General features: G+C 36.6%; 1 protein-coding gene across 4 annotated transcripts in view; it reads right to left on the bottom strand.

The window, feature by feature from the left end:
* The window catches only part of PTPRD (protein tyrosine phosphatase receptor type D), a 434,932-nt gene that overhangs the window by 159,637 nt on the left and 251,474 nt on the right, over positions 1-23,821 (bottom strand). The window contains exon 5 of one of the 4 annotated variants that reach the window (XM_081802975.1): positions 20,526-20,618. The exons of the other annotated variants lie outside the window; for them this stretch is intronic. Coding sequence (XP_081659101.1) covers positions 20,526-20,618 — 93 coding nt within the window. The remainder of the gene's footprint in view (positions 1-20,525; positions 20,619-23,821) is intronic. 4 annotated transcript variants of the gene reach the window in all.

Below are 23,821 nucleotides of genomic sequence, written 5' to 3' on the forward strand. Positions count from 1 at the left end.
AATGAGTTCATTTTGTCAACATTGAGTCCTATGAACAAAATTTAAGTCTATAGACAAAATTTACCAGTATTACAGAAAATTATTTATGATTAACTTCTGGACCTACAATAATATAGTCTAATTACAAGAAAATTAACCTCAAGGAGTTAATCTGTATATAATTTTTTTTCCTTTTCTAGAATATGAATATTTTAAGGACAAGTTCTACAAATGATTCATAGTATACTTGATCCTGTGCTTTGCACATAACAGCCCTACAAGCATGGGAGTGTTGGTAGGCACATATGTAGCCAAGTAGGAGAGAGAGAAAGAAACGATAGTGACTACGATTTATTGAGCATGTGTAACATTCCCAGTGCTGCACTAGGCCCTTTTCATACATTATTGCTTAAATCTCAGAAAACCCAGGGTGGTACTTATCATTTATATACAAGGAAAGAGGGAGAAAGCAAGAAGAGAGAGAAGAGGAAAAAAAAGAATGAAGGAGGAAGTGATTTGAATCAACTCTTTGTTTTAGGAGGAAACTAAAATCAGAGGCGATGACTTGTCTGTGGCTGATGACAGATGCAGTCCCAGAAGTAAATTCTCTGACTTGTGATCCAGTGTTCTTCATTACTGATCCAATTTTCATTATGGATCTGGATGGTGGGAAATGTATTAAAAGAAACCTGGAGAAGGCTGAAAGGCAACTTAGTGCTTAGAACCTTTATAACAATCCAATACTGAAGACGGGGACGACAGTGTGGGATTCTGAAAGGTGTCCAGAGTCCAGAGAATCATTATCATAATGAGACTCAGATTCAACATCGCACTGAAAAGTGCCTACTAGATAAAAATATAATTGCACACTTTACGTCACATTACACATACAAATGAAACAAAGTCTGGCATGCACATTTTTGCCACCATAATTCTGACAGGAATGAGTATGAATATTAGGTTAAAATTATTAATATATATTGTCATTTTTAAAGCAACAATCCATTTAATCAAGTGACAAAATATTCCATAAGGCCGTATTTCAGTGTCAGGAAAATAAACTTTACATTTTGGACTTTTCCACCTCTCAGAAAAATAGATTTCCTTATCCTTCTGGAATTTGCAAAAATCTACATGATGCCTGATATATTTTTTTTCTTTCAGTATCTATTCTCAATCTATCTACTGTCATTTCAGATATAAATTTGGATACAAAATATAGTGAATTGTTAGGGAGAAAACACAGTTTGTCTAATGAAGTTGGAGCTGAAGTACAATTATGATAATATGCATGGATGTTAACCTCAAGTGCATGGTCTCTGGTAAGAACCAGGATGAGTGTCCCCAGCAGAGACCCGGTCCATTAGAATCTCAGTAACTGGGGAAGTAGAGGACTACCTAACTTGGCGATACATGTGACTATTACATGAAATGGTGGGGCTCTTTTTTGTGTGAATTGAGATTATTAACAGTAATGGTGAAAATAAATATACTAATCATAATTTATTATGCTTCAGTAACATGCTATTTGCCATAATACAAAAGCACTTGCAAAATCTTAAACAGGTGTGCTCAAAACCAAATTGCAAAACCAATAAGCCACCACCTACTGTTAAGGGGTAGTTTAAATATTTCAAAAGCAACAAGTTAATAAAGATTAAGGAATCTAAAAGCATGCATGTTTCTTTTAACAAAAAAGCTTTCAAGAGTCAATCAGAGACACGGAAAAAGAGAAAAGCGTCGCGCTCGAACATGCTGTGTAAAGTATGGTAATAAATACATTTAAGGGAGGTGGATTTTAATAATAATAACAAATTTTGTTTTCTTACCAACGACTGCCCATGAGGCACATTCTCAAGTCGTCTCACATGGCTGTGGCTATTTGTCAAAACTTGCTTCATCATTTATAGTCTCAGAGTTCTTTTCCTTTTAGCTCAATGTTGTGATGGAATCAATACAAATCTGCTCTTAAAATATCTGTCTCTGACCTGTGTTTGTTTTAAGCTGTATCATTCATAATGGTGATGGATAGGTAGTGCTATTCCTCTTTGTCTGCACAAAGCGCCACAGCATAAAAAGCGCATATATTTTATGCCCAAGGTCAGGAGAAAATTAATGGATAAAGAGCTAGATAAAATGGAGTTCAAGCTGAATGGGCTGAGTGTGCTCTACAGGGTAGAGACCAGGCAGGCAGTACAAAGCCCATTATACTTAAACACTCTTGAAGCATTTCAGAAGTGGGATCGTTTCCACAGGCTAACGCATAAAAGCACCAAGCTGCCACAGAGCACTCCTGCTCACAGTTCCCATGGCATATTCCACCTATCAATGTTTACCTGGAGCAATAAGCCCACTTGGTATTTATCACTAGCCCTGAACAAGTTACGTTTTCTTGTCCTTACTAAACTTCTCTTCTGAAGCTTTCACACTAATGTTCTCTACCACTTACTTTCCAACTTTGCCCGGTAAGTACCCAAGAGCTTCAAGCCTCAGTGAAGAGGTAGGGTTAGCAGGTTCCAACAAAAATAAAGCTTTATAGTGAACAATTCCACTCTACTTTCTGGAAAATTCAAGTTCAGACAGCTCAATGGCAGCAAACTAAGCAGAAAATAAGAAAAAAAAGAAAACTGAGAACTTTAAAATCTGGAATGCACCATACCATAAAATCATCCATGAGGTCTTTACTACCAATATCTATATATACACATATGCAAGGTAAACATTTTAGAGTTAAAGCAACTCAAAACCAGTGGTTTTCTTCATATTCCTGGCTGAGGAGAAGGGTAATTCCTTTTAGTGGACAAATAACAATTAAGCAATTGGAATGTATCCTTAAAAACATCCCCTTTTTTAGATTTAGAAAACCAGTATTTGAGGGATAGTGCAGTTTTTCTTTCATTTGCTTTGTTCTGTTTTAAAGGAAACTCATAGTAACAGCTGTGATTTGTTGCTATAGTAAAAGCCTTCAGCCCCATGACACTGTATAAAGAAACAGCTCCTGGAAGCTGAGGAAATTGCCCATTATTTCCGGGAACATGCTCTGATAAGAGTCTATAAACATGAAGTCAAAACTCATCCAGAGTATCAAGAGAGGAAAGTTTCTGATGATAGTTTTTGGTCATAGTCTCTTTCAAGCTGATTCCGAGGCATAGGAAAATTATGTGAAAGAAGTAAAGTTGGTAGAAACAAAAATGAACAGAGGTGATCAGAAATTAAATCCCAAAGTGGACAAGTCAAAGCTTGGCTGCAATGCAAAATGCTTTCTTCAAATAAATGTATAAACAGATGCAGGTAGTATTTAATGAACTCTTTTCTTCAATAGGCAAGTTCTGGATGTCAGCAAAATTGGACTGATATCTTCAGTTAGTCACAAATTGAGTATGGCTCCGACCAAGAACTTAATTTTACAGATAAAGAAACCAAAACAGAATGATTAAGAGTCAGGAGAGAATCCCAAAGGGCCCTTCCATCTAACAAAAAGCAAAACCAAACCCTCCTCAAAAACCTTCTATAATATTCTTTGAACATAAGAAGTCCTAGGCTTATGCTCTGAGGCTAATACTCTTTACTTTTTAATGGCATTGCAGAAATAAGACTTTTTGCCTGCATCTGTAGGACAGTTATTTACAAGAAGTCATTTCAAGGAAACAACTAATTTATGAGGGAAAAGGCAATGATGAGAAATTTATAAGGGCTATACAAATATGTTTTTAGACGGTAATAAAAGACCGAAACAAAGAATGATAGTCTAAAACTAAAAAAGGGGAAACATTAAGACTAAACATAACAAAAAATTCTACAAGGGGAATTAGGTAATCAAATAACTGCTCAGAGAGGTACTTGAGACATCTTCATTTGAAACATTCAAAAACAGATTAGATCAAAAACCTAGTAGGAAGTCTCAAGAAGACCCTTCTGAATTGCACGTGTACTGCCTATCTTAAAAAAATATATATTTAAAAAACAATGTAGCAACATTCCCACCACCTAACGTAAGTTTTTATCTTTTGCATATTTTTCCACATTTTTACAGCTATCTTCCATTACATAGTTATTAAACTCAGTACTATGCCCATAATGGCTTGTATGATGCTATTTTTACATATGCCATACACATTTCAAAAACTTCAACGTATTGTAAGGTTAACACTTTGAAAGATGGTTAATATTCAAAATTGTTGATATAATTTATTATTCTGGCTGAATACATTTAGATTGATTATAATTTCTTACCATTCCAGCAATTCCTATGTTAAATATTTTTTGTTCATTGTTCTTTTGGTTTTTTATTGAATTATCTCTGTAATTTAAATTCCTAGGGCTCGAAAGACCAAGTCACAGGACAGGAGTATTTTATGCCTCTTGCTGTGGATTGCTACTTCAAAGGCCATCAGTAGGTACAAAACAGATAGCAAGTGGAGGTTGTTGCCCTTTTAACATGCTGATATTGAATGTTAAAATTAAATATTAAAAAGCAATCCAATGCTAACTTAATGGTAACACTCCTTTGCAAATACATAGCAACGCTTCAATAATTTGCATTTCTTTGGCCACTAGGAAGGATACCATTTTCCCATGAGTTGGTTTATTCAGGACTGCTTCATGGGTATACAACCCACGCAGTTACACAGAGCCCCGTACTGGGTTTTATGTTCTACCGGTTCCATCACTAAATGTTTAAGAAATTTTGAACAAGGGGCTCCACATTTTCATTTGAACTGCGCCTCGAATATATATAGCTTGTCCTGGGTTTATTATTTGTTTTGTTGTTGTTGCTGCTACTGCAGTTAAGACCTTGGGATTTTCTTATTAGGTGAATATATGTTTCAAAATTCTACAGTCATGTGTAAATGTTTTTCATTCTCATGCAACTTAAGAAAACTATTGATGCTACTGAAGATATTCTTATTTATTCTATTATATATTTAATCTACTTAAGGAAGAAATGAAGCATGCAAACAGTCTCGAAATAATCCAGAAATAGCCGACTATTACAACAGAAGGAAGACAAAGTTCAGTTTCTGGAGTATTATTAGGAGGCTAGGGAGACCCTGCATCATCTCATACAGAGCTGCTGGCACTCTTCAAAAGTCAGTTCAGTTCACCGTGGGCCCACGGCAATCAGCCAGATAAGTCTTGGTAATATTAAAACTGACTTAACACATTTTTTTCTCTATTCAAAATAGATGGAACCCATCTTTCTTTGACAATTTAACCATATTTCAAACCTAGAATCTCCTTTGTTTCACTTCCTCCCTCTGTAACAAAGTTCTCTCTCCCCTAAAAAATACTGCAATAATTTGCACCACCTAAGTAAAAAGCACTAGGAGTATTTATAGAACATTATTATTAATTCTACATTTTTCATCTGTGCAGAACATTTTGTAACTACTGTTTAATATTATGATTAAAATATGAATGAGGGTAATATTTACATTTTGTTTATATTTTAATTCTCATAGAATAATTTTAGAATTCATCTGTGCATGAACTTGGCAGAAAATAATTTCTCTAATGAATATTTCAACCTTCATTTAGGAGCAAGTATGGTAATACTAATCATTCATTCTTATCATTGCCAATACCTGGCAGAAGTGGCAGCTCCAGAGTCCTGCAATCTTCCTCAGTACAAAACTATTTATTACATACTAATAATGCTTCAGATTCCATCTCAAGTCCTGTGAAAACTTATCAGTACCTATGGATACTGCCAAGGATATGCTACATCATGCACCTTGTCATCTTTCTGATTGAAACCTGCCTCAGTTGATCTCAAGAGAAGACTAAATGAAAATGGTAGCTGCTTCTGAAAACTTCTAAAAATAATCATCAAAATATTAATAACTGAGAGTAAACTATAATAAATATTCTATTGTTATTATCAAAGAGAAATACTTTCCAAAGAGTGTCACTATAAAGTATTCAATTTGGACATTATCTACTACTGTAACTGTTTCAATATTGTTTCCTCTCTCTTAATAGATTTATTTGACCATCCTAATTCATGATGACAGTATTTAAGAGACCCTAAAAATGGCTGAACATTATTCAATAATGAATAATGAATTAAATAATTCCAAATGGCATTAAATAATAAAATGTCCATTAAAGCATCATAATCTCAGTAGTTTGAAAGCACCCAGGGAACATTCAATTTATTAAGTGCTTTTACATGGTAAAAGGAAAATTTCTGAGAGAAGTATTTTCCTTAAACTTGCAGATATTTTATTACCTTTAGAGCTCAAGGCACAGATTCCTGTGGGTTCTTTACATTTTTTCTCCATTCAGTGAAATAAGTATCTATTTTCACTAGACTTTCATTCTTCCCCTAGAGCTATTAAAACTCAATTAATTGCTCAATTAATTGCCAATCTCATTTAAATGACTCACTGCTGAACTCCAAACAAACTTATAAAGTGATATGCTGACTTTCACAAATTGTCACAAATTTAAAAATACATTTAAAATAGAAGAATGTCCATGTCCAAAACAGGAAGTACTTTCATTAATTAGAAAATCAATGTTCTATAAAGACAAAGAAAAGCACATTAATCTAAATTTGGCAATAAAGTCACAGGTATAATCTGTTCATTTATTTTATTACAGTGATGCAATTAGATCACACCTCACCAGAGGGCTTTTAGAACTGTTGTTATACTCAGAATTCTTGCTCCATAGTTTAGATCGCAAACAGGTAGATCTCTTACTTTGAATTTAACAGGATGAAATTTTTAAAGTCAGTATGTATACTGTAAGTCTCATTTACCATGAGTGAGCTAGATTTTTTCCAGAAGGTGACTCAGATTTCATGTGTGCATAAGAGAGTGAAAAAGAAGAGGATTATATATTTGTATATGTCAAGCAAGGCCTGACTGAATATAGGTCTCAGAACCAACACATTAAGTTTTGTTTTGTTTTAAGATTTTATTTATTTATTTGACACACACACACAGAGCACGAGCAGGGGGAGCGGCAGGCAGAGGGAGAGGGAGAAGCAGACTCTCTGGAGCAGAGAGCCCAACATGGGGCTTGGTCCCAGGCACCCAGGATCATGACCTGAGCCGAAGGCAGACACTGAACCACCCAGGCGCCCCTCAACACACTCAAGTTTTGAGATGCTCCTACACTGTCTCCTCATTCCCTAACCATTCACCTGGAGTTTTGATAGACAAAGCCGTAATTCAGATCTAAGAGTAGAGGAAATTCATTAAATAACTCTATATGGACTAGCCAACATGTACATGGGCTTATATTGTTGAGCTTCTTTTGTCTGGTCTCAGTGAATTCTTCAAAATAAATTATCAATTAGTAAGCATACTTTGCCACTCTGTCCTTCTCCTCATCCTGTCTCTACCAGATGATAAGCTCGATCTCTACAGTTGGGGCTGCAGAGGAGACTTAAGCATTTAGGTTGTGAGCAGTAATGAAGTGATCAGGTCCACATGATTTCCATTAAAATGTAAGGAAAACAAGTAAGGGTACCTTTTGCTCGAGAATAATTCAGAAAGGGAAAAAGTGCCTTTTCAGTTTTCCTAAATGAATATAAGTTTCAAAAACAAGTAGAAAATGATTGCACAAATGTAGTGATTCTGAGAAGTACATTAACTAAAATTTATTTAACCAAACTGTCTATTAAACTAAAATGCTAGTATGTGCTAAATATTTTGCCAAGTACTAAGGATGCAAAGCCCAGCTAGGGATGGTTGCTCACAGAGCTGAGCTCTGGGCACAGTTCTGCTAGACAGAAAAGGAGCTGCCGAGAATTCAGCAAAGAAATCACTTGGGTCAGTTTACATTCACAAATGAGACATCCATAACTGCCTTAGAATCCCCAAATGTTGTAATGGGTAATATTTAGCATGCACGCAGCTTGGAGAAGGATAATGTTTGCACAAATTATTTATCCTTCTAACACCAAATACTGAAATGTTGGAAGATTACTGAAGGCTTTTTTTTTCCTTCCTCTTAAATTTTAATGTGCACACTTTTCAACCAATTGTTGGCATGTAACACCTGCAGCAATTCCTGATTCTATCATGTTTGTGAAAAGTAATGTCAATATCTATAATAACTATAAACACATGACATTAAGTTTTGTTATAGTGCCATTTCCAACTTACCGGAATAATTCTGCATTTCAGGCAGGCTTCCAAGATAGACTGGTATTTGTAGGGGGAAATGATGGTTGCTTCATGCTCATGATTTGAATTTTTAATGATTACCTATTATGCTTTACATCCTTTCCGATGTTTTCTAAAATTTCAGATTTTAGTTGTTTCCTAAGTAATACTGTAAAGTAAAAATAAACGGAATTTCTGTATATTGAAGAGATAATATTTAAATTAGGGTTATGTGTGGTTCTGTTTGTGTCTAGGCAGATAGGTTCAAGTATATAGATATTTTTGTGTTACATAAGTATATGTAGCAAGGCTAATATAGCAACAAAATAATCTATATTTTCATATCCATGTCCTTTTCTTGAACATGTCTAATTATAAGTTTCACAAAGTGAAACTCAAATTATTCATCATCACCAAACCTGCACAAATAGATGCTCTTCTCTGCTGGCCTCAGTACATGCCATGTCCATCAAACCAGCAGGTCAACCCAGAAAATATCTTTGGTGACTTTTCTTCCTTATGGACCTTATTCAATTACTAGAGATGCTATTTTTTTGAGTCACCACCTCTCTCCTGTTCATCCCTACTGTCATTAGAGTACTCTGGATTCTCATCACTGATTGTCTATCTTAACTTCAGTACTGAACTCACCAATCCATTCTCCTTCCACACTACAGCCAGGGCCTTCTATCAGAATTGGATTTTCCTGATTCAAGTCTTTTTCCTTCAGAGGCTACCCCAACCTCTCAGTTTCCCATCTCTACATGCCCCCGGGTGGCTTACATTCCAAAATAGGAGCTACTTGAGAGTTCTGTGAATATAACACATTGCTTTAGCATATACCCATTCTCTCTGCCTGGAATACCTTGAACTCTTAACTGCTTAGAGAACTCCAAGGGATACTTAAGTCTTAGGTGTTAGCTCCTTTTAAAAGTCTCCCTAACTTCTCAAATAGATGGAGGATATCCTGGCTACATTCTGGAAGCACCTTCAATACATCTTTAACATTCTACTTAAACTCACCTGCAATGATTATAAAAGATGGTCCCACAGCAGCAGCCTCAGCATTACAGGGAACTTATTAGAGATACAAATTTTTGGGCCCCATCCCAGACCTACTGATTAAGAAACTATAGGGATAGAGCTGGGCAATCTTTGTTGTATAGACCTTCCAGGTGATTCTCATGTACACTGATGTTTGAGAACTCCTGTTCTATTAAAACCCTACGTTTCCATATCAGTCTCTGCACCTAACTGAGATTAACTTCATGGTTTCATCTTCCTTTCCTCTGATTATGCAATACACATTTGATGAATACAGCAGTAAATATAATGATTAAGATTGGTATTTTATAATTAATTTAGTTGTACTTTATATATAAAGTCTTAACTCATCAAGGTTTGTACATAGGGTATTCATGATCACATTAAAACAATGGCATATACAAAGCATTGCCAGAAGTTATCCCATGACACACATTTACCCTGAAAAATGCATTATATCATATGAACTTCTATGCAAAACCACAGGGTCATTTATGAGAAGTTGCTATGAATTAAAGGACATTTACAAGTTATTTCCTTAAATAATCAACTGAAGATGCTGTTGCTCAGAGGCCCCTCAATTCCTATATAAAATGTGTCTATTGAATATAGCTAATATTTGCATTTCATAGAACTTTATTGTGTATATGTCTTAAATGAAAAGCTGTAATTATAATTTGATTAATAATTCAAGCCAATGGTTGCAAGCACTCCAAACAAAAACATCCTCAGACAAATCTCTCTAAGCTGTCAACACAACAAATATTCTAATTATTGATTAAGATATTGTAGAGACCTTGGTTATCAGAAGTATTAGTGCAGATATGGGCTAATGAGTAGAAAGGCAGCAACAATGGCTAAAATATTTCAACACATATTTATAAATGTTGAAATGTCTGAAATCAAGACTGGATGTTATACTTTGTGCTCTACTCTCCATCCCCAAATGCCACTTACAGTATCTTTGCACATGGCAATTTTTCAATAAAATACTGACTTAAACAGAATTACCTTGTAAATCTTCTCTACTAAATATTTTGAGTAAAAGAATAGGAATAGCTATCAAATTACATAGTCCTTTAGAGGTCAGTATATCTCAGGCATGATCTCTGCTCCTACTATTTTATAGTATTCTTGCTGTGGATTTTGACCAATGAATTTATTAAACTGGGTTTAAAATATTTCAGAAAGCTTTAGGATACAGATAATTTGTCACCTCTACATATCCATCACTGATGCAGTTTTTAGAAGATGCGCACAAAAAAAAATGTGGAAAGAAGGGAAGAAGGAAGGCAATTAAGAATTATCAATGAATTGGAACTTAATTGTAAAGAGTATTTCATACAGTGCTTGTATGATTTCTAAGGGACAATGCCATGCCATGTGAACCAATGATCCACTTCACTGACTAGCTGAGGTTGATAAGATGACCCTTTTTTCTTTTAAATTCCAGTGTAGTTAACATATAGTGTTCTATTAGTTTTAGGTGTACAATATAGTGGTTCAACAATTCTATACATTACTCAGTGCTCAACACGATAAATGTACCCTTAATTCCCTTCACCCATTTCACCCATCCCCCCCACCAACCTCCCCTTTGGTAACATCAGCCTGTTCTCTATAGTTTTTTTTTTTTTAAAGATTTTATCTTATTTATTTGAGAGAGAGAGAGAGCACAAGAGGGGGTAGGGTCAGAGGGAGAAGCAGACTCCCTGCCGAGTGGGGAGCCCGATGAGGGACTCAATCCGGATACTCTGGGATCATGACCTGGGCCGAAGGCAGTCGCTCAACCAACTGAGCCACCCAGGCGCCCCGTGTTCTCTATAGTTAAGAGTCTACTTTTGGGGCTCTTTTTTTCTTTGTGTATTCATTTGTTCCTTTTCTTAAATTCCACATATGAGTGAAATCATATGGTATTTGTCTTTCTCTGACTGACTTATTTCACTTACTCTCTAGACCCATCCATGCTGTTACAAATGACAAGATTTCATTCTTTTTTATGGCTAATAGTCCAGTGTGCACATGTGTGCACGTGTGTGTGTGTGTGTGTGTGTATCACCTCTTCTTTATCCATTAATCTATCTATGGACACTTGGGCTGCTTCCATAATTTGGCTATTATAAATAATAATGCAGTAAACATAGAGGTGCATATATCTTTTCAAATTAGTGTTTTCGTATTCCTTGGGAAAATACCCAGTAATAGAATTACTGGATTATATGGTAAGTCTATTTTAAAATTTTTGAGGAACCTCCATACTGTTTTTTACAGTGACTGCACCAGTTTGTATTCCCACCAACAGTGCACAAAGGTTCTTGTTTTATTTTTTCCTCCACATCCTTGTCAACACTTGTTTCTTGCGTTCTTTATTTTAGTCATTCTAATAGGTGTGAAATGATATCTCTTTGTACTTTTGATTTGCATTTCCCTGCTGATGAGTGATGTTGAGTATCTTTTCATGTCTGTTTGCCATCTGGATATCATCGTTGGAGAAATGTCTGTTCATGTATTCTGCCCATTTTTTAATTGGATTGCTTTTTGGGTGTTCAGTTGTATAAGTTCTTTATAAATTTTGCATTCTAACCCTTTATTGAATATGATACTTGCAATTATCTTCTTCCATCCAGTAGGTGGTCTTTTAGTTTTGTTGACTGTTAACTTTGCTGTGCAGTAGCTTTTTATTTTAATGTAATCCCAACAGTTTATGTTTGCTTGTGTGTCCCTTGTCTCAGGGAACATATCTAGAAAAATGTTGCTATGGAAGATATCAGAGAAATTACTACCTGTGCTCTCTTCTTCTAAGATTTTTATGGTTTCACATCTCACAATTAACTGCTTAATCCATTTTGTGGTTATTTCTATGTGTGGTGTAAGAAAATGGTCCAGTTTTATTCTTTTGCATGTAGCTGTCCAGTTATCTAAACATCATTTGTAAAAGAGACATCTTCCCATTGCAAATTCTTGCCTCCTTTGTCTAAGATTAATTGACCATATAATTGTGGGTTTATTCCTGGATTCTTTATTCTATTCTATTAATCTATGTATTTATTTTTGTGCCCATACCATACTGTTTTAATTACTTTGCAGCATATCTTTGCAGCATATCTCTAAATCTGGGATTGCTAGGCCACCAATTTTGTTCTTCTCTTTCTTTTTTTTATTATTATTATTTATTTATTTGAGAGAGAATGAGAGAGAGAGAGAGCACATGAGAGGGGGGAGGGTCAGAGGGAGAAGCAGACCCCCTGCTGAGCAAGGAGCCCGATATGGGACTCAATCCCGGGACTCCAGGATCATGACCTGAGCCGAAGGCAGTCGCTTAACCAACTGAGCCACCCAGGCACCCTTGTTCTTCTCTTTCAAGATTGCTTTGGCTATTAGGAGTCTTTTGTGCTTCCATAGAAATTTTAGGATTATTTGCTCTAGTTTTGTGAAAAATGCTGTTGATATTTTTTGCAATGTCAGTTGTTAACTCTCCTCTTTCATTTCTGATTTTGCTTACTGAGTCCTCTTTTTTTTTTTTTATGAGTCTGGCTAATAGTTTATTAATTTTGTTGATCTTTTCAAAGAACCACCTCCTGATTGCATTGATAAGTTTTTTTGCTTCTCTTTCACTCATTTCAGCTGATCTTTATTATTTCCTTCCTTCTCGTTTTGGAATTTGTTCTTCTTCTTCTAGCACCTGTACATAGAAGGTTAGGTTGTGTATTTGAGTGTTTTTTTTTACTTCTTGAGGTAAGCCTGTATTGCTATAAACTTCCCTCTTGGAACCACTTTTGCTGCACCCCGAAGATTTTGGGCCATTGTGTTTTCATTTTCATTTGTCTCCATGAATTTTTTTATTTCTTTGATTCCTTGGTTGACCCATTCATTGTTTAGTAGCATGTTATTTAACCTCCATATATTTGTGTTCTAAATTTTTTCATGTGGTTGATTTCTAGTTTTATAGCATGGTGGTTGGAGAAGATGCATGGTATGACTTTGATAATTTTTAATTTGTTGAGTTTTTTTGTGGTCTAATATGTGATCTGTTATGGAGAATGTTCCACAAGCACTTGAAAACAATATTCTGCTGGTTTAGGGGAGAATGTTCTGAATATATCTGTTAGGTCCATCTGGTCCAGTATGCCACTGCTTCCTTGCTGATTTTCTGTTTGAATGATTTGTCCATTGATGTAAGAGGGGTGTTAAAGTCCCCTACTACTGTTGATTACTTCCTTTATGTTTGTTATTATCTGCTTTATGTGTTTGGGTGCTTCCATGTGAGTGCATAAATATTTATAACCATTACATTTTCTTGTTGTATTGTTCCCTTTATGATTATATAGTCTTTTATATCTGTTACAGTCTTTGTTTTAAAGTCTATTTTGTCCAATATAATATTACTACCTCAGCTTTCTTTTTACCTCCATGTGTGATAAATGCTTTTTAATCCCTTCACTTTCAGTTTGCATGTGTCTAATCAGAAATGAGTTTCCTGTAGCCAACATATAGGTGGATCTTCCTGTTTTATCCATTACATCACGCTATGTCTTTCAGTTGGGGTGTTTAGTCCACTTACATTCAAAGTAATTATTGATTGGTATGTACTTATTGCCATTTTGTTACTTGTTTTGTGGTTGCTTTTGTAGTTCTCTGTTCCTTTCTTCTTTTTCTCTATTCTTACACAGTTTGTTGGCTTTCTTTAGGATATACTTGGATTCCTTTTTATTTTTTGCATATCTATTACTGGTTTTTGATTTGTGGTTACCATTAGATGTGTATATAACATCTTCTGCATATAGCACTCTATATTGTTAAAGGTCGTCTAAGTTTGAACCCATTCTTTATTCCTCTCTTGCCCACGTTTTATGTATATGGTATCATATATCACATCATTTATTTTGTAAATCCCTGGGCTAATTTTTTTATAGATATACTTAATTTTACTGCTTTTGTGCTTCCCAATTTTGTTACTCCTGCTTACAGTCTTTACTTTTCACTCAAAGAGTCCCTTTAACATTTCTTGTAAGGCTGGTTTAGTGATTATGAATCCCTTCAACTTCTGTTTGTCTGGGAAATTCTCTATCTCTCCTTCTATTCTAAATGATAGCCTTGCTGGATAATGTATTCTTGGCTTCACTGTTTTTTTGTTTCTTTTCTTTCATCATTTTGAAAATATCATGCTACTCCCTTCTGGCCTGGAAAGTTTCTGCTGAAAATCATCTGACAATTTAATGGGTTTCCCCTGTATGTAACTGCTTTCTTCTCTCTTTATGCTTTTAAAACTCTCTCTTTACCACTACTTTTTGCCATTTTCATTATCATATGTCTCAATTGGACCTCCTTGGGATGATTTTGTTGGGGGTTCTCTGTACCTTTTGAATGTGGATTTCTGTTTCCTTTCCCAGGTTCAGGAAGTTCTCAGCTATTATTTCTTTAAATAAGTTTTCTGTCTGCCCTCCTTTTTTTTTCCTATCTTCTTCTGTGAACCCTACAATGCAAATGTTATTACATTTGCAGGTATCACTGAGTACCCTAAGTCAATTATTTTTTAATAATAATATCAAAATTTGATTATTTAATCCATTACTCTGACTTCCAGGTTGGTGATCCATTCTTCTGCTTCTTCTAGTCTACTATTTATTCTACCTAGTGTATTTTTATTCACAGTCATTGAGTTCTTCATCTCTGACTGGTTCCATTTTTTAAAAAAAAATTTATTTAAACTCAGTTGACTTAACATAGAGTGTATTATTAATTTCAGGGGTAGAATTTAGGGGTTCATCAGTTGCATGTAATATCCAGTGCTCATCACATCAAGTGCCCTCCTTAATGCCCATCACCCAGTTACCCCATCTCCTCACCCACCTCCTCTCCAGCAACCTTCAGTTTGTTTCTTATAGTTAAAAGTCTCTCATGGTTTGCCTCCCTCTATTTTTATTTTGTTTTACTTTTTCTTCCCTTCTCCTATGTTCATCTGTTCTGTTTCTTAAACTCCACATATGAGTGAAATCATATGGTATTTGTCTTTCTCTGACTTGTTTCACTTACCATAATACCCTTTACTTCCAACCACATCATTGCAAATGGCAAGATTTCATTCTTTTTGATGGCTGAGTAATATTCCATTAAACACACACACACACACACACACACACACCACATCTTCTTTATCCACTTATCTGTCAATGGACATCCGGGCTCTTTCTATATTTTGGCTACAGTGAACATTACTGCTATAAACATTAAGGTGCATGTGTCCCTTCGAATCACTATTTTTGTATCCTTTGGATAAATATCTAGTACTGCAATTACTGCGTTTTAGGGTAGTTCTATTTTTAACTTTCTAAGAAAACTCCATACTGTTTTCCAGAGTGGCTACTACTGACTAGTCCTTTTTTAGGTTTTCTTCCTCTTTTTTAAGGTCTCACAGAGATCCTCAACTCTTTACTCAAACCTGTGAGTATCTGTAAAGACCATTACTTTAAGTATTCTATCAAGCATATTACTTATCTCCATTTGTTTATCTCTCTTGCTGTGATTCTGTCCTGTTCTTTCACTTGGGTCATATTCCTCTATCTGCACATTTTGTCTAACTCTATTTCTATGTGTTAGGAAAGTCAGCTAGATCTCCTGTTTTTTGAAAGTAGTGTCCTTATGAAGAACAGGTCCTGTAGTGCCCTTCAGTGCAATGTTCCCTGTTCACCAGAACCTGGCACTTGTGTTGTGAGGGACCCATTGTTGTGGCTGAGCTGCTTTTGCTTTCAGTCCAGCTGTCTCAAGGTCTCTCTTTGACTGTTGTGGGCACTGTTTAGTCTTTGGGTTGCTAGTGGGCCAGTCCAGTGCCTCATTAGGCCTGAGTTGACTCAGACCAGGTGTTTGGCAGGGATGCAGAGATGCAGTAGCACCAAACTTCAGGGTGTTTTTCCTGTGTTGTCCACTGAGCAGCTTTCATTGGTGAGCAGGTCCTGCAGTCAGACCTGCTGTCTCCTCGCAGCCCACAGCTGGGGCACCATAAGACTGGTATATATGTGGTAATCTTCCCCTCTCCCCACAGCAGGAGTCATCTTGGAGTGGTATTGACCCCTGTTGGTACTGTTAGCACACTGCCAGGCTTGTGATACCACTTTGGATAGGCTTCAGCCAAGAGCTATTGGAGGAGGCACATCCACCAGAGAATGTGGGAGTGGGTTGAGTGGTTCCAGCAAGGTCTGTGCTGGTCCATGGGGGGCAGGGGGGTGGAGAATCAAGGCAGGCCAGGTTGGAGGGACTGGCTCATGGTGTTAGCAAGGTTTGTGCAGTTTGGCTTTGGGAGGAGACCTGAAACCAAGGCCAGGCTGGAGGGGACATGTCCACAGGAGAATGCAGAAATAGGATGCACCTCTAGCAAGTTAGGTTAAGAGTGCAGGCACTGGGCTGGTCCCTGCAGGTGTCTCTGTGTCTGGGCTGGGGGATGGGTAGAGAAATGGCACCTGCCAGAACTTTTGTTCCTGGAAAAGTCTCCCAAGGATTTTTGTCCTTCCAGAACATGCTCTGAGATTAATAAACAAATCTCCCCCTCGTACATCCCAAGCATTTTTCAAGCTATTGTTTCTATGCTTTATCTCCAAGGGGATGTTTGTTGTGCTGTCTCTTTAAGAGTGGGGACTCAGTTTCCTCTCACCTTCCTGACTCTCCCAGAGCTGAGCCCAAGGTGTTAAGCCCTGTTGATTGTTAGAACTCACAAAATTATTCTCCTCTGGTTTTCACACAGGTTCCTCATGCCTGGAGTGCTTGGTGTGAGGGTCTGGTCTTCTCCCCTTTCCAATCCTGTGGCATTCCTCCTGTCTGTGGATAGTCCTGTGTGTCTTTTTGTCATCCATTATGTTGCCATCCTTCCTACCTTCTTGGATGTGGCCTCTTCTCTACATTTAGCTGTGGAGAGTCTGTTCTGTCAGTTTTCATGTCATTTTCTGGGTTATGACACTGATGTGGGAGTTATCTAGTTGAATCTGTAAGACAAGGTGAACTTTGGGTCCTCCTATTCAGCCATCTCTCCCAGAAGTCTAGATGACATTTTTATTTTTTTTAAAGATTTTATTTATTTATTTGACACAGAAAGAGACAGCGAGAGAGGGAACACAAGCAGGGGGAGTGGGAGAGGGAGGAGCAGGCTTCCCGCTGAGCAGGGAGCCTGATGCGGGGCTCGATCCCAGGACCCTGGGATCATGACCTGAGCCGAGGGCAGTTGCTTAACCAACTGAGCCACCCAGGTGCCCCGACATTTTTAAAAGGGATTAATGAATGGATAAAGAAGATGTGAGGGGTACCTGGGTGGCTCAGTAGTTAGGCCTTCAACATTCAGTTTCAGCTTGGGTCTTGATCTCAGGGTCCTGAGATTGAACCCCACATTGGGCTCTGCACTCAGCAGGGAGTCTCCTTACCTGCCTCTCTCTCCCTCTCCTTCTGACCCTCCCCCTACTTGCACTCTCTAAAATAAAAAAAATCTTTTAAAATGTGAAAATTAGGGGCGCCTGGGTGGCTCAGTTGTTTAAGCGACTGCCTTCGGCTCAGGTCATGATCCTGGAGTCCCGGGATCGAGTCCCACATCAGGCTCCCTGCTCAGCGGGGAGTCTTCTTCTCCCTCTGACTCTCCTCCCTCTCATGCTCTCTGTCTCTCATTCTCTCTCTCTCAAATAAATAAATAAAATCTTTAAAAATAAATAAATAAATAAATAAAACAAAATGTGAAAATTATATATGCGTGTGTGTGTGTGTGTGTGTAGAATTTCACTTAGCCACAAAAAAGAATGAAATCTTGCTATTTGCAACAACATGGATAGAGCTAGGCAGTATTATGCTAAGCGAAATAAGTCAGAGAAAGACAAATACCATATGATTTAACTCATATGTGGAATTTAAGAAGCAAAACAGATGAACATTGTGGGGGGGGCAGTTAAAAAGAGAGGCAAACTGGAAAACAGGCTCCTAACTATAGAGAATAAACTGAAGGTTATTGGTAGGGAGGTAGGGAGGAGGTGGGCTAAATACATGATGGGTATTAAGGAGGGCACTTGTTGTGATGAGCACCAGGTGTTATATATAAGTGATTAATTACTGTAATGTACAGCTGAAACTAATATTACACTCTATGTTAACTGCAATTTAAATAGAAACTTGAAAAAAATAAAGAAAAGGGATTAAGCTAAAGGGAGAAATTATAAGGGCAGTATCACTTCTTCTCCTTTATTTGTGACCCATAATATTAAAAATGAAGTAAATTTGCCAGAAAATGTCTAGTCATAGTACATGCTCAATAAATAATTGTTTAGTGAATTCATTTATGTAAACAGTCAGTAACATTTTTAACAGCATACAAAATACCATCTCTGTTGAGTTTGATATTGACATACTTATATATTCTCTCATAACAAGGAGATAAAGTATATCACACTTTTAGATAAATGCAATTTATTCATAAAATATTATTGTATTTAAAATTAAAGGTTTACACTGAGAAATCTGAAAATTGTTGAAAAAAATTTTTACTTAGAACTGCAGAAGTAGATTTCCCATATCTCTTTGTTAATTGACAGAATTCAGTTTATAGATGATTTTAGTAAACATGATAGTACACGTGTCATTCAAGAGTTAATTTACTTTAAAAATGGCCAGTTTAGCTCTTTTCAAGAGCTTCTGAAAGTGTCCTCACTAAATACTTTAGACATAATTGTGGAACTGCAGTTTATCGTTTTTATGCAATTAAAAATTAAGAGATCATGCATCTATGTTATTTGCACTAGGGAAAACAAAGTCAAATCTTTCCAAAATGTAATAACTTGCCACTTACTTTTGTCCTTTGAAAATATACAATAGTCCTGTGTTGCAGGAAAGTTTTAAAGAATTAAAGAAATGAACTAGTATCCATGACAGGAAAGTGCATCATGTACCACATAACATGGGATATTAGAAAGAAAAATCGTTCTACAGAACCTGTGTTTTCATCCCAGAGAGGTCACTTTGTACATGTAGATTAGGGTTTATGCATCCTATATCTCTTACAATCTGTGAGGGAATGGATTTCAAAATTTAATAATAATTTGATTAATAAACCATGGCAAAGAAAAAAGGAAATGGGATATTGCTACAATATCTTATAAAACTATTTGATAGAAACATAATTTCTTTGAAAAATGTAGAAATGTTGCATAACTAAAACTTCTGAACAATTGTACATTTTACCTGTCCAAAGGATTATTCTTTATAACACACCAATTTTTCATCTTAGGTCTGTGCTAAAACTATGATTAGGAGATAATGGAGACTCAAAAGAACATACTCTTTTAAAAAGAAAAATAATATACATGAAATTTCAAAGCCAGAAATTTGCTAAATTATGTTCCATATCAGTCATAGATTCGTTGTGGCAAGATATGACTAACAAAAAGGGTCACTAAGGATTGTTCATTTATTGATCACCTGCTCATGAGAACCATTTTAATAAGCCCTGGGCAACAAAAGAACAAGAAGCCCACAGTCCCTGTCCTAAAAGAACTCATTCTAGAGAGCAAAGGAAAATACGTATAGCTGCAAACCAAAGTACTAATGGATGTACGGTACTTTTTATAAAGGTATTATCATCAAATCAAAATAAGGTATTGACCAGATCTGCTAAAGGAACTGGGAACAGTTTCAAAAAGGGGCCTCAAAGAGTTGGATGGTATAGATAAGAACAATTTACCAGATTGTGAAAAGAAGACCAGAAGATTAAGCAGAAGGAATACCATGTAGACATGCATGTCAGGAGGAATATAGGATATTTAGTGGGACTGGATAGTGTTCATGATGGGAAAATCTGTTGGTGAGGTGAGTGGGAGTCCAGAGGCTATGCTGAACAGTTTGTTCTTTCCCCCACTGGTACATCATCAGAGGTGTGAACACAAGACAGTGGTATGCTCAGTTTCACTCCTGTGTAGCAGTCATGAACATTTATCAGTGTTTGGGGAACTATAACAAAGCTCCTGAGCCATTCCACAAACTTGCAGCAAGAAAGTCACTGTGAAGGGGGAAATGCATTTCTATTAACAACAAATGTGTCCTGATAATGTCAGGTATTAAGACAGAAGAAATAAAATTTACCAAATGTTTAAGGTAGAAGTGTTATCAGTAGCAGTAGACATGAGAAAAGAGAACACAGGCTTGCCTTTGGAAAAATAAAGAAACAAGATAATATGCTAAGAAAGCCATAAGCATTGAAGTTGAGATAACTGACAAATGAAGACAGATTCCAAAGGATACATGACTCTAAAACATGGAAGCAATAAGAAAATAGCTTATAACATAGCAGCACAGTCACCTGAAGTAACAGACCTAAAAAGGCGGATGATTATAGCAATTAAATTTCTCTTGTGCAATACTGACCCAAGACGTCTTTGTTCTTTGGCTTTAAGTATATGTTGTAGTTTGTAGTTCCTGGTGTACTCCTTATACTTGCAAATGAAAATAAGCAACCAACTGTAAAAATAACATGGTACATTATGGCTTAAACCACATAATCAGGGATGTCGTCGACAAGTTAACTTAAAAAAAAAAAATCTTAAATTTAAGTTGTCCATTATAACACCATCTTCAGCCTTATTCTAAGTAGTGAGCTATGATTTAGAAAATGACCTAATTATAGAAAATAGCTATCTGGTCATGGAGCCACTTGTCGATACAACAAAATGGGTATTATACAGTCAGTTGGACAAAAAAAAAATCATATATATGTGTATATATGAATATATATACAATTATATATACATACATGAGATGCTTTTATGAATAGTAAACTGAGGTAAAATCTTATTTAGCAATAAAAGAAGAGACAACTGTTTTTGTAGTAATTCTGTAGAAGTAAGAAGCTAAACATGATGAATCATATAATCCCTGATATCCTGTTTCCCTATAGGTTTGGTGAACGAACAATGAAAGGAAATCTGTGGTTGGTAATTGCGAATACCCTAATTTTAAGTGATTTGAAAATAAATTATAGTGCATATATTCATTTATCACAGCACACACTCTGCCAAAAAAGTGTGTGTATATGTATATGTGTGTGTGAGTGTTATACATATATGTAGTGTATATATATGTATATACGCACACACACTTAGTTCAGTCACCTGGTTGGTACTAGGAATGGTGCTAACAATTAGCTCTGAGAGGGGCAACTGGGTGGCTCAGTCAGTTAAGCATCCGATTATCGGTTTCAGCTCAGGTCATGATCTCAGGTTCATAAGATCAAGCGTCATGCTGTACATTAAAAGGATTATTCACCACGACCAAGTGGGATTTATTCCTGGGCTACAGGTTTAGTTCAACATCTGCAAATCAATGTGCTACAATACATTAATAAAAGAAAGAACAAGAACCATATGATCCTCTCAATAGATGCAGAAAAAGCATTTGACAAAGTATAGCATCCTTTCTTCATTAAAACGCTTCACAGTGTAAGGATAGAGGGTACATATCTCAATATCATAAAAGCCATCTATGAATAACCCACAGCGAATATCATTCTCAATGGGGAGAAACTGAGAGTTTTCCCCTAAGGTCAGGAACATGGCAGGGATGTCCACTATCACCACTGTTGTTCAACATAGTTCTAGAAGTCCTAGCCACAGCAATAAGACAACAAAAAGAAATAAAAGGCCTACAAACTGGCAAAGAAGAAGTCAAATGGAGCTGGGAAAATTGGACAGCCACATGCAGAAGAATGAAACTGGACCGTTTCCAAGACAGTATGGTACTGGCACAAAAAGAGACTAGAAGTCCTAGCCACAGCAATCAGACAACAAAAGGAAATAAAAGGCATCCAAATCGGCAAAGAAGAAGTGAAACTCTTACTTTTTCTGATGATATGATACTTTTTTTTTTTAAAGATTTTATTTATTTATTTGACAGAGAGAGGCACAGCGAGAGAGGGAATACAGCAGGGAGAGTGGGAGAGGGAGAAGCAGGCTTCCCGCCGAGCAGGGAGCCCGATGCGGGGCTTGATCCCAGCACCCTGGGATCATGACCTGAGCCGAAGGCAGATGCTTAACGACTGAGCCACCCAGGTGCCCCAGATGATATGATACTTTATGTGGAAAACCCAAAAGATTCCACCCTAAAACTGCTAGAACCCATACAGGAATTCAGTAAAGTGGCAAGATATAAAATCAATGCACAGAAATGAGTTACATTTCTATACACCAACAAGACAGAAGAAAGAGAAATTAAGGAGTCGATCCCATTTATAATTGCACCCAAAACCATAAGATACCTAGGAATAAATCTAACCAAAGAGGCAAAGAATCTGTACTCAGAAAACTATAGAACAGTCATAAAAGAAATTGAGGAAGACACAAAGAAATGGAAAACTGTCCCATGCTCATGGATTGGAAGAACAAATATTGTGAAAATGCCAATGCTACCTAGAGCAATCTACACATTTAATGCAATCCCTATCAAAATACCATCCACTTTTTTCAAAGAAATGGAACAAATAATCCTAAAATTTGTATGGAACCAGAAAAGACCCTGAATAGCCAGAGGAATGTTGAAAAAGCAAAGCAAAGCTGGCGGCATCACAATTCCGGATTTCCAGCTCTATTACAAAGCTGTCATCATCAAGACAGCATGGTACTGGCACAAAAACAGACACATAGATCAATGGAACAGAATAGAGAGCTCAGAAATGGACCCTCAACTCTATGGTCAACTAATCTTCGACAAAGCAGGAAAGAATGTCCAATGGAAAAAAGACAGTCTCTTTACAAATGGTGTTGGGAAAATTGGACAGCCACATGCAGAAGAATGAAACTGTACCATTTCCTTACACCACACGATAAACAGACTCAAAATGGATGAAAGACCTAAATGCGAGACAGGAATCCATCAAAATCCTGTCACAGACATGTACCTCTGAAACAAATAATACATTAAATGTTAAAAAAAGAGAAGATAGTAGGAAGGGAAAAATGAAGGGGGGAAAATTGGATGGGGGGACGAACCATGAGAGACTATGGACTCTGAGAAACAAACTGAGGGTTCTAGAGGGGAGGGGGGTGGTAGGATGGGTTAGCCTGGTGATGGGTATTAAAGAGGGCACATTCTGCATGGAGCACTGGGTGTTATATGCAAACAATGAATCATGGAACACTACATCAAAAACTAATGATGTAATGTATGGTGATTAACATAATAAAAAAATACCAAAAAAAAAAAAAATCCTTGAGGAGAACACAAGCAGCAACCTCTTTGACCTCAACCGCAGCAACTTCTTCCTAGAAACAGCACTGAAGGCAAGGGAAGCAAGGGCAAAAATGAACTATTGGGACTTCATCAAGATAAAAAGCTTTTGCAAAGCAAAGGAAACAGTCCACAAAACCAAAAGACAACCAACAGAATGGGAGAAGTTATTTGCAAATGACATATCAGATAAAGGGCTAGTATCCAAAATCTATAAAGAACTTATCAAACTCAACACCCAAAGAACAAAGAATCCCATCAAGAAATGGGCAGAAGACATGAACAGACATTTCTCCAAAGAAGACATCCAAATGGCCAACAGACACATGAAAAAGTGCTCAATATCGCTTGGCATCAGGGAAATCCAAATTAAAACCTCAATGAGATATCACCTCACACCAGTCAGAATGGCTAAAATTAACAAGTCAGGAAACGACAGATGT

The sequence above is a fragment of the Leptonychotes weddellii genome, chromosome 14 (assembly GCF_054177405.1).
Source record: "Leptonychotes weddellii isolate Sample4059 chromosome 14, ASM5417740v2, whole genome shotgun sequence".
Taxonomy (NCBI): domain Eukaryota; kingdom Metazoa; phylum Chordata; class Mammalia; order Carnivora; family Phocidae; genus Leptonychotes; species Leptonychotes weddellii.